Source organism: Bacillus rossius, unplaced genomic scaffold (assembly GCF_032445375.1).
Source record: "Bacillus rossius redtenbacheri isolate Brsri unplaced genomic scaffold, Brsri_v3 Brsri_v3_scf903, whole genome shotgun sequence".
Taxonomy (NCBI): Eukaryota; Metazoa; Arthropoda; class Insecta; order Phasmatodea; family Bacillidae; genus Bacillus; species Bacillus rossius.
In genome coordinates, this window is record NW_026963144.1 from 1 (window position 1) to 12,478 (window position 12,478).

At 42.9% G+C, this 12,478-nt stretch overlaps 1 protein-coding gene across 1 annotated transcript; it reads left to right on the forward strand.

Moving 5' to 3' along the window:
* The first annotated feature begins 1,239 nt into the window (after positions 1-1,239).
* Positions 1,240-4,473, forward strand: LOC134545981 (nucleolar protein dao-5-like). The gene has a single exon (XM_063388653.1). It carries the CDS (start codon positions 1,875-1,877, stop codon positions 4,461-4,463), a length of 2,589 nt encoding a protein of 862 aa, XP_063244723.1. The 5' UTR covers positions 1,240-1,874; the 3' UTR covers positions 4,464-4,473.
* The last annotated feature ends 8,005 nt before the right edge of the window (positions 4,474-12,478 follow it).

A 12,478-nucleotide genomic window follows, 5' to 3' on the forward strand; every position in this document is an offset into this window, starting at 1 on the left:
CAATCGCAAATTCACGAATTTGCGTTCGTACATGATGTAGAATCACAAATTCATGAATTTGCGTTCGTACATGTTACCTGATCGCAAATTCATGAATTTGCGTTCGTGCACCGTGCACAATCGCAAATTCACGAATTTGCGTTCGTACATGTTACCTGATCGCAAATTCATGAATTTGCGTTCGTGCACCGTGCAATCGCAAATTCACGAATTTGCGTTCGTACATGATGTAGAATCACAAATTCATGAATTTGCGTTCGTACATGTTACCTGATCGCAAATTCATGAATTTGCGTTCGTGCACCGTGCACAATCGCAAATTCACGAATTTGCGTTCGTACATCAATTACACCATGATCATAGATATGGGAAAATAAACAATCCAACTAATAAAAACAATTTTTAATTCAAAAAAATACATTCTTATGAGCTTTCCTGTTGGTCAATTCTCGCGAGCGTCTGGATGTACCGAAGCGCCTGCGCCGACCCTCCCCCGAGGTGGAAGGTGTTGGTGTTGGTGTTGGTGGTGCTGAATCATCGGGGATGACGATTGGCTCGGAGAGGAATGCACGCAGGTCTCGATCCAGAGCTCGCTCCAAACGAAGTCGCTCGTCTTCTTCTTCTTCTCGATTGACAGCTTGCCCCGCCTGCCGCTCCTCTGGCTGCTGTGCGTTGTCTAGTTGGTTGTCTAATTCTTCGCGAACCTCCCCGTCCTCGTCACCATCCTCATCATGTACGATGCCCAGTTCCGCCTCTATTACATCATCTGTAAGGTTATCCATCAACTCGTTGGTTGCTCTATCTCTTTTGCCGTCCCATTGACTTATAAATATTCTGGTTTTCTGTACACGAAGCATCTCGATACCTTCTGAATCACAATTACAATACGGACATTTAATTTTACCGTTATTACTTCGCATGATGATGTTATCTGCACATTCAATGCACAGTGCATGCAAAGGAACACAATTCATAGGTTTGCAAAAACGTATTTTCCTCACTTGAGATCTGCATATCCCACATTCTTGATAATTCAAAAATTTTGTATAAAATGGAGTTGTCTGGATGCCAGTTAAAGATCTTTCTCTTTTATGAAGTCTGCTCTTTTCATCAACAACACTTTTCATAATGGCTCTAGCCTTATTATGTGAGGACAAAACTTTTTGCATAGAACGCTCCCTTTGAATACGCAGAGCTTTACATATTTGAGAATGAGTGTTTGTAGCGTGCTGTAGAACATCAGTTAGAGCATCTTTTGCATAATTATTGTCTACACGCTCTTCCATATTACTCAATAAACTCAGACCAGAGCACAGAGTAAAGCCGGATTGACAATTAGCATTCTCTAAAGATTCAAGTACCTTATCCTTCAGAGCTTCCTCGGCCTCGTCTAGGGCAGCTTCGTGTCTGGCGTAGGCATCCATGATGTTCTGGTAGTTGGCGTACTGTGTAGACGTTTCAAACAAACGGCGCTTATATATAAGTTAAGCGAGGAGGTATTAAGAAACGAAGAAACGTTAAGCGCTGAAATTAATGTGTATTTTTAATAAATGGTGAGTTCAGAGTATGCTAAATATAAAATTTAATAAGTATTTAAAGTATAGTTAACGGAACCTTAGTGTGTATATAGCGCGTATTGAAAATTCTCAGATATGTGGTCGCTTTATTTTGAGATTAGAGTTTGATGGATCGTCACATGCGAGTAAATACTTTAAACACGCTATCAATCAAGCTAAACTTCTAGCGATTGTAAGATAAGCTGCTTAATTCCGACGCTCTGGCAAAGATTAGTTTATCAAATTTTTAATCTGTAGAATTTAGATAAGTCATTTGCGCCGAACGTTTCTACTGTGACTATCAGTTTCGCTTTAAACATGATGGCGGGCGTATGTCGGGAGGCCGGGCTCCCGTCTTCGTATGCAGATTTGCTAAATAAACGCACTCATTGTGTTTTTCTCAAAGAAATCGATTTAGTTTCGCGTGGCATCGAGGAGTACATTAGAAGAAATGAACATATTTGTGACAAGACGGTGGTTGGGCTAGTATCAGGTCTGCGTCGTGTTTTGAAATCTCTAAACTCCAAGAGGAAGAAAATTCAGAAGAAATTATGCTGGTTCGCCGTCAACGGTACTGATACTGAGTGTACAAAATGCAAATTGTGTCAACAACAATTTAATTCTAGTTTTCATCTAGGCGAACATATATTAAAGGTTCATCAATATAAAGTGAGTGAATTAATGAAAGATGGTGACGAAGACGTGCAGTTTCGCAAGTGGTACCAGGAGGTTGTTCCAGCCAAGATGTCTCGATACAGCTTCGCTTCATCATCCGCAGGAAGCGTTTGCAGTGATGTCATCCCGGAGCCACACAACAAGGTACCTGTTACAAAGAGTGCTGTAGTAGAATCTGAAGTTGCCGAGCCTGAGCATGTGGAACCTGCCACTATTGCTGCAAGTGTAAATGAACTCGAAGATGATTTTATCACAGATCTATTGTCTGAATTAGAGCCTTCCAATAAATATGTAAATTGCACCAGCGAAGTGGATAAGGAACTTTCAGATACATTATCAATTCTAGCGGGTGGCATGGATGCATTAATTGTAGAACAACCAGCACCGCTATCGACCATCAACATAGATGATATAAGGCCATCGTCATCCCCTACAACACAGAGCACTTCTAGCCCAAAACGCGAAAAGCGAAAAGATACATCTCCAGCCAAAAAACAACCAAGAATAGACAAGATGATTCTTCCAGAATCGCCACCGCCATCATCAAAGGCAACAGACGACGAATCCAAACATCATCATCCCCCAGCCCGATCACCAAATCCAAACAGGAGGGATACGCCGGAATCACCGCCATCCATTGACAGAGGTCCTCCGATACATGAGCAAGACCCCACGCCACCACCCTCAACCACCACTGGATCACCGCCACCATCGCCTCAACGTCAACCTTCGCCTCCTCCTCGACGCGAAGCATCACCATCACCCTCCGAATCCTACTCGGTGGTGTCGTCCACATCGAGGGAAGAAGACCAACGTTCAGCGCCCTCGCCACGAGTGGAGCGGGCGCCGTCCGTATCTTCCTCGTCATCGTCATCGTCATCCTCATCCTCGGATGACGAGCCACCGCCACCCAGCATCCCCCCACCACCAAAGCGCCCAACAAAACGTACGCGTCCCGCCAGTAGTAGTGTACAAAAGGAAAAGAAGGTTAAAACAGATACTCAAAAGCCGCCCGTTTCAAAGTCCAAAGCGTCAAAATCTGCCGCCAAAAAACCGAAATTAGTTTCAACTAATAATGAGCAACCAAGCAAAAAACGTAGTCCTCCTAAAAACCCAGAATATAAGCTAACGCGATCAAAAATTTATAATTTAGGCATAGAGGCCCAATTGATAAAATTAAAATTAACTGCCGGGTTTGAGTTGGCAAAGAAATTAAGTTCAGAAGCCTTTGTTCCACCAGCAGAGCGGGTGCCCAAAAAAGGTAAGAGGAACACAAATAAAAAGCCTCCGGGTATAATAGCTCCCAAATACAAAAGAAAAGTGTCCATTCCAAAAGGTTCCAAACCCCCTACCTGGCGAGATGTTTTCCAAGATGTCACGGGGGGGAAAGGAGTTAAAACATCTCCGTATTCAGGTTATCAAATGATGAAAAACTTTATTACTCAGGTAGAACTTTGCGTAAAGCGCGAGGATAACAGTTGCGTGATGTCGGGTGACCGCCTTTTTGAATTGTTCAAAGATGAGATTCCCGCAGTCGACACTTATCATTCCAACGACGGAGAAGATGTTATCTTTCCTAAGATTTTCCTACAAATATTCGTGAATAGTTTTTTGTGCAAATTAGCGTGCGCAATGTTCATTCAAGCAACCTCCCGCAAAGCCCTGAAATGTTCAGAGCAAGACCTGAGCACCACCCTGGCTCTTGACCAAAGCATGTATGGACAGGAATCCCAACTGGATCCTTCGGTAATGACCGCCTCGAAATGGACACACGTCCCATCCCCAAAAGAAATTTATTCCCTCATATTCTTTGCACAATGGCTTATGATAGACACTCCTCCCACATCCACAGGCGCCGCCGTGGATATGTTGGACGACGAGAACCCGGTAATGCACAGATTGTTAAACTTTACCGTTCTCTATCCGGGCCTTCACGCCCTGCGAAGTGTAATGTTCAGAGTTTTGAAGGGCATCATAGCTCATGTCCGCGTACTAAACTCCAAAGAATCGTGGGTGAGTTGGATAAAGTCAGAAAAATCTAATGTCGTATATCCTCTGGCTCATTTGGTACAAGACGTTGCTAATTTTGCCCTTGTTGTGACGGAGCATTGTTTGGATCAAGACTTGGACGTTGGAAATTTGATTGGAGAGGTGTTGGAGCGTGCTGTACGTTCTCCGTATTCAATTTGTAATGACTTGGATGATTTTATAAATAAAATTTCTAGAAACTAATTATTTTTTTCGTTCTTTATTCTGTTGCATTTGTCGACGTTGGTGTACGATGCGCGAACGCAAATTCACGAATTTGCGATTGTGCTAGAAGTACGAACGCAAATTCACGAATTTGCGATTGTGCACGGTGCACGAACGCAAATTCACGAATTTGCGATCAGGTAACATGTTCGAACGCAAATTCGTGAATTTGCGATTGTGCACGGTGCACGAACGCAAATTCACGAATTTGCGATCAGGTAACATGTTCGAACGCAAATTCATGAATTTGCGATTGTGCATGGTGCACGAACGCAAATTCACGAATTTGCGATCAGGTAACATGTTCGAACGCAAATTCATGAATTTGCGATTGTGCATGGTGCACGAACGCAAATTCACGAATTTGCGATCAGGTAACATGTTCGAACGCAAATTCATGAATTTGCGATTGTGCACGGTGCACGAACGCAAATTCACGAATTTGCGATCAGGTAACATGTTCGAACGCAAATTCATGAATTTGCGATTTTACATGATGTTCGAACGCAAATTCGTGAATTTGCGATTGTGCACGGTGCACGAACGCAAATTCACGAATTTGCGATCAGGTAACATGTTCGAACGCAAATTCATGAATTTGCGATTGTGTACGGTACACGAACGCAAATTCATGAATTTGCGATTCTACATCATGTACGAACGCAAATTCATGAATTTGTGATTCTACATCATGTACGAACGCAAATTCATGAATTTGCGATTGTGCACGACGTTCGAACTAGAAGATATAATCACAAAAAAAAATTATATTTTACTGATTTATTGCACAGATATCTTTTACAACACGCACCACCGCAGAAGCATAACAAAACCAATGCCAACAACGTCACCCCACCCACTACCAATCTGGGTTCCAAAACAATGGATCCCGCATTGTCCGGGGGCTGGATGGTAGCTCCGTTAACGGAATCTACGATATTCATGGCGGTGGTGCTTGATCACACACGAAACGATTTTGGCCTTTGCTCTTCCACTTAATGTCTGTATATTGTTCAAGCTGTACAGGCCAATGTGAAAAAACCTTATTCAGATGATGATTACGTGGAATTTGATAATAAAACCCATCATCGTAATGCAAACTTGCAATAATGGAAGTTTTATCTGTAGAGAGTAAACAACCGAGTTGCGATCTTCTCCGCACTCTGGATAGTCCTACGTAAATAGCATTCAAAGATTTGGCGTCGAGATCCAATTCCAATTTTTCACACTCAATAGTTTTGCCTTGTATGGCATGATAAGTTTGCGCCGAGTGTCTTATAGGAAATTGATAGACGCTAGTACACATTAGAGAGAAGATTTCCATTAATTCTGGGTGTGTATTATCCTGGGAGCAGCGCAATCGCTGAAGTCGCTGTAGCTTCACACCTTGCTTATATACGAACACGTGTCCGTTCTCAAATTTAGCTTTACAGGAATCAATTGCCCATTTGATCGTTCGGGCTGCCATAAATATGTAAAGTCGTCGTGAATGTACAATGCATCTATAAATTTGGATTGAGCGAGCATTTCGTTCAGACATTTTGGAGATTCCCATTTTTTCTCTGTGTTTTTAATGGCAAATGGAATTCTGATTATTTTCTTTCGATGAGAATTAACCAAATCTTCTATGTGGCGCTTGATGTTTTTATGGTATTGGGATAAATACATCGCTTCAACACTTGGTTTGGGTAAAAGTAATTCAACACCCATTTGTCGAATCAGGTTCACTTTTTCCTTAAAATTAAGCGCGACGACATTACCTTCCGTTTGGATTATCCTGCTCCTGATATCGTTTAAAATATGGGAGTAGTCGGCATCCAAGACGCGCATCTGTTTTGTTAGTGTGTACGTTAATGCTTTCGACTCGGTGTTGGTAATGAGTGAATAATTTGACGCCTTTTCAAATTTAGATTTTTGAATCGGCGCCTGTTGACATCTGTCACCGGCGAAAATAATCACAACTCTATAATTACGCACCATCAACATTAGAGTCTTCAACAGCAACGGTGCCAAAACTGTGTATTCGTCCACCACAACCACTCTCCACGAGAGGTTAGCCGAAGCGGCTCTTTTTTCGGCTGCTTCGTTGGAAGAATCCTTTGAAGAAAATTTGACCCACGCATTTTTCGATGCGACGTATCCGATATCAAACAGGTAATTCATTAATTTACACGTTGTCATACACGTGCGATCGGGATGCAGTGAAATTCCCACATTGTAACATAATTCGCGCGTATAAGCAGAATAGCAAATAGATGTGGGAATTGTGTGAAATATTCGTTTCAAGAGGAACGTTTTTCCCGTTCCCGGTGGAGCATCCAATACCATTATTTTAGATTTGTTATTTTTGACGGCATTTAATAATGCACTGTAAAATTTAACTTGCTCTTCCGTTAAACCGGCGAAGCGAGTTTCATCATCAATATTTGAAGGGTGTTTGTCGTATTCGGTACACAAATAACTCATTCTCGGGATTGATCTTTTCGGCTTTTGTAAGATTTCAAAACAGACCTCAAATAATCTCTTTCTTTTAAATAAGACTTCCACTCATCTATTGTGCTACTGAATATTCTATCGTAACGACGTCTTAACACCATGACTTTATCTTTTACTTGACACACTTCGTAAATACCACCGATGCCATCGGGAGTCACTTCTTCAGGTAGTGGAAATTTCTGTACTCGTTCTTCTGGATCATCCAAATACAGACCTGTTTGTTTGGCTCGCAGATCTATGGTGGGAATTTTGAATTTATACTCTTTCCCACCACCGACAATTATGAACCCATCGGTATAAGGAACGGGAGTGTCCACAAGGTCTAGTGGTATCGTTTCTGTAACCGTCAACTTGTAATGTCCGTTTCTGATATTGACAATGTGATTTTCTATTTTTGGTTTTAAAAATTTAAAAAATACCAAAACGTCTTCTGGGCAGGGCATATATTGTTTCCCCGAACAAACGACTCCCAAAACATCAGTAATTACCAACAAATTAGGCTCACTTTCGGGCGTAGATACAACTTCCGTTTGGAAGATGAGGTTTTTATACGCGGTTACAGGTCTTAAGAAATGCCCCCCAATCACGTCGAACTTCCCGAGATCATCCAAATGCACAATTTCATCGTCGTTGCTCTTGACAACTACCGCCCGAGCCTTAAAGCCATCCCACTTGGGTTTGAGGTGGAGAACGTTGTTGGGATTGAGAGAATTGTCGGAAAACTTTGAAAACACTCGACATTTGATGCTCATGAGATCCTTTGGATTGATAGCATCGAAAAAATCACACTCTGATGATTTATACAACGTATCGCGCATGGTCGCGTCGCCCATGAGTGCGGAGACTAAATGTGCTTCTGCCTCGCGTAATTTATTCCAAGATGCAAACACATCCGAGTCATATTCAATGTCGCCTCGAATGAAAAGTTTTATACTTCCATTGCAAGATAGTTGCTTTTCGAGCGAAATACGAAGGCGGCCAAATTTTTTGACGACGTAACGAACCACGACCGATGTGATGGTATCCCCTTTAGGATCGTACGTTTCACATTCTCGGGATCGTCTGCGGCGTGATGGCACCAAAAGGAAACGTTCTTCGTTGTAGGGAATCATGGTCAAGAAGCGGCATTCTTTGATTGTGGTCTTCTTTTCCACGAAGAATTGAAGATCGGTCACCGAATCTTGTCGAACGCGTGCGCCGGACTCGTAGTAACTGATGACCTCGGGTACAACGACGAGTGTTTCGAGAGCAAAGTTCCACGCGAATTCGTGAATTTCAATGAATATCGCCGTCTCGTATTCATCCATTGTGCGTCAAAGACGATCACCACCATCTCCACCACGTCCGCGGCGAACTGGCGTGATTTTTCATGGGGAAGCAGTTATTATAATCGTTGTAGCAACTCGTGGCTATATTTTGGTCTATCGCGTACCTAATGCTCTCCCAAAAGTTAAGGTAATCGCAAGTCTGGCACGGAGTCTCAACGTAAACCAAACCCGGCAAACTGGCGATAACTTCTCTACTCAACAATTTTGCGTCGTCATCCGAATTTATGTCGAAAGTCAATGCATTCGGCGCGTCCCAAGTGCGTTCACTCATGAATCTCAAACCCGAATGTAACAAACTAATCGTTTGTACCGTAGGCAAAATTAGTAGAGTATCTTCTTGCATAAGCCAATTTAGTCTTGTATTTTTTAGGTTAACCGTTTTGAGACCAGTGTGACTTTCAAATGTGTTGCTTTGTATGAACGATATAGGCATTCCTAAAGTCACCTCTTGAAGATATGTACAATTTTTTGCAATTTCGCTTGTAATGATTATAGTGTTATTGGCAATCAAACCGAACGAATATAATTCATAAGCAGAATTGAAGGTATCGTTGTCTATATATATTTCTTCCGCAACCAGGTAAACACTTTGCGTCTTCCTCCCAAATATAAACCCTCTAAAATCTAATACATTTTTGTTTACGCATACTACGGTACCCAATTCGTACAGACAATCGCAACCGCTGGGGCAATGGAAATCGGTTGCATTGGGAGTTGTGGTCGAGGTAGATACCGTTGTGCTATTTGGAGTAATTGTGGACGTGGTGGTGTTTTCTGTTGTGGTAGAAACCGTTTCGGCAGAAGAGGGAGTCGTCGTGGATGTTGTTTCGGTAGAAGAGGGAGTTGATGTTGTTTCGGTTGTGGTAGAAGATATACTTGAGGTATTGGTGGAATGAGTTGATGTAGTTTCGGTGGTGGAGGATACAGTGGACTCGGTCGAAGTCGAGGTCGAGTTAACGTCTTGACATTGTATAACTCCAACCGCGAGAAATAACACCACGACAACTTTGAAGGCACGCATCTTTCAGGCTGAAATCCCGTTACGCTAAATTCTGATAATGAGTATTATAATTATCAGCTTGCTGCGTAAACGCTTCGAAATGGATTCTCCTTCAGACGTTCTATTGTCGCTCTCTGGCGCAATAGATGAATTGTGGGATCGTTCCCAACCACTAATTGCTCTCAACGACCTTCAACGTGGTCCCATCGAACCTCTTGATCCATCATCGATTCCCGTAAAAGGGAACTCTAAATCTGTGGCATTCAAGTTACACGGCGAGAGCACCAAACTGAATGTTTTCGATAACACTCTGAGGATTTCCATACCCGAAATAAACAAACCTTGCTTAATCAAGACTGGTGTGAGATTCGCTGTACCTAAAGGTCACATTCTGATGCTTTCAAGCTCGCATTCCGATTGTATCCCGGCATTGGTTGAGCCCTGCGATCGAGGTGTTGTTTACCTAAGAATCTTGGCCGAAGATGATAAAACTACTACTGGCTTTCCTCTAGAAGTTAAGTTGCATCTATTTCGAGTTGCTTTGAATACATATTTTACAAATCCGGAAGGTGAAATACTCGCACCCCACAAAAAAGATAATGGCAACGACTCTCGTCTGCTCTGGTCTCTTTCCGGAGATTCCAAAGCCATAGTTCTACCACCGCAATCGCTAATGCTACCCAGAAAGCGATGCGCTTCCTCCGGATTTCTATTCACAAACAGCTCACCCACAGATCCCAGGGTGGTCACCTTACCCGAAAAGAGCATGTTGCGATCTGCGGCAGTGTGCTGCCTGAAATATGGGGTACCGCTCAAATTGGAGTACATCGACCCGCTCCCAAACAACGTTCCAAACATGGGCGTTAATGGATACATGCAGCGGAACCCCAATTATAAATTCACCATAAAGAAGTTACGCAAAGCTCATAATTTAAACACAACTTCGGGGAATGTTCTCAGAGCGCAATCTAACATCATGCATAGACTAGAATGCAGCGAGCCGTCTCAGAAACGACCCCGGTTGGAGATTGATGGCCCGACACCCGAAACGCCGTTGCGGAACGCAATAGCTCGCGCCCTCTCCAGGCTTCACAGCCCCATCACTGGGCAAAGCGCCGAAATGTTCATCGGCGAATTGAGGCAAATTCACGACCAAGAAGATAATGTTGACGGAGATGGCTTACTCACTATCGTTTGCGAAATAGCCAAGAAGTGCGGAATCAAGCTGTTGGATCAAACACGGCAAGAAACTTTGAATGCCATCCTCAACTACGTAACATCCGCGGTTTCTGCGTGGAATTGATGAACCGATCAACGGTCAGGTTTTGGTGTTGGGAAATTTTAGATTTTTTATCATGCGAGTATGCAATTGATGATTGGAGCAACGTGAACGTAGAATTATGCGTATGCTTTATTTTGAGAAACTTCAAAACTCCATCCGTTGACGCCATTTTAGCATGTGCAAAACGTCTTTTGATTCGAAGGTTATCAAATACCGAAACCGTAGTAAAAATACTAACCGATTTAGAAGCGGGAATTCGTTTCGGAGCATTTCCACAACTGCACCAATGCTGACGATAATAAACTCTAGGAACGAGGACAATACGTCCTCTTCCTCCTCGTCTGAAGATGAAGAGTATAACGCGCGACAAAACTTTATCTTGCGTCTTCCTAAAAAGCTGCCAACGGAAGCGTTGTTTTCTTATTTGACAAGAGTAGCTTCACTATCGAACCTAGAATCGGCCAGTGATATACGATCGGTTTCCAATATGTGCCGCATTATTTGCGATGTGTTTTGTTCCATTTTGTTGGTCAATTTCGCACCGATTCCACGCGATATTCACCTGGTTCAATTGCAAGGTCCAGTATCTCTGGGTGAGCCTGCGCGGTTTGCAATCAGTAAGGATCTGTGCACAATGAGAATCGTGATAAATTGTGAATTAATAAAAAAATACTTGGGACAACCATCGAGACGCTTCACGATAGCGCACGCTACCGAACGAAGAGTCTGCGAACAAAATGCCTGGCTGAAATCAAGTGGACAAAGACCGTCTTCACGGAGACACCCGAACCACCTGCAATCGTACAAAGATATAAAGCCGATGGATTTCGGCGAGGTGAAGAGTCGTTTGTTTGTCGTCGCTGATCATCTGGCCACGCATTACTTCGATTTGCTCGTCACCGGAAAGGAGCCAGATTGGATCGATCATGAAGAGTTCGGAAAAAGTGGTGCTTTGACGCTACATTGTGCTTACAAACTTTCCGCTGCCAACATCACTACGCCGCGTCCCACCATCGAGGTTTGTACAAATATACCCGGACACAATTATTCCTCGCGGTTGTGCGGCAGCAACGGCGAAATTGGAATCGGTAAGCCAAATTCGACTATACAACTACCTCCCCTAGGAGAACATTTGTTTGGGTACGATCCTGCGCCGATCGACAATCCACTCTCCTTGTACACCTCGCCTGCACGCTGGTTACCCTACAATGTCGTCCAACGTCGTCAAGAATAGCGTTTTTTTTAAGAAAGATTCCAGGATAGCTTCTGTATCCAAATCGTTGAACATCCAGTTGCGCGCAATAAAAGCATCTCTCAAACCGACAAATGAGAAACAACTTCAGGTAGCCAAGATGTTCGATGGTACCGGCGACTTTGTCCGATCCATGAGGTTCGATGTGAGTCGCAAAAGGCTGAGTGTAGAAGGTGGACAGTTTGTGCCTTTTGATGTGTCCAAAGAAGAAATTAGCGAACCACCATTCGATTGGTATCCCGATGCAAAAAATATCACCGACGAGCTGTCGCTATCAGAAGAATTAGAGAAGCGGAGTATGAAGATCCGTGGTTTCGACGCATGGCCCGCCGGTACGATCGTCAGGCAGTATAGTACGGATTGATGTATTTTTTAATGCTGAATAAAGACTGATATATCTATCCAAACAAAGAATCCCATTTGTGTATTTTCTCACGCACCATATTTTGCAATGTTTTGAGTTTATCTTTGTTTTGTGGCAATTGTTCACACCTAGGGAAGATAGGAATATTTTCTTAATCTCCAAGTCTAAAAATTGCAACTTTCCGTCGTCGTAAATTATTTGTTGCCAACCCACTTCGCTTCGTGAAATTACTATATACTTGAATTTTAGATGTAGCCCGTATTCAAATGTAG

Excerpts from the sequence above, each read along its gene's own strand:
- LOC134545981 (XM_063388653.1), top strand. The coding sequence starts at position 1,875 with ATGATGGCGGGCGTATGTCGGGAGGCCGGGCTCCCGTCTTCGTATGCA.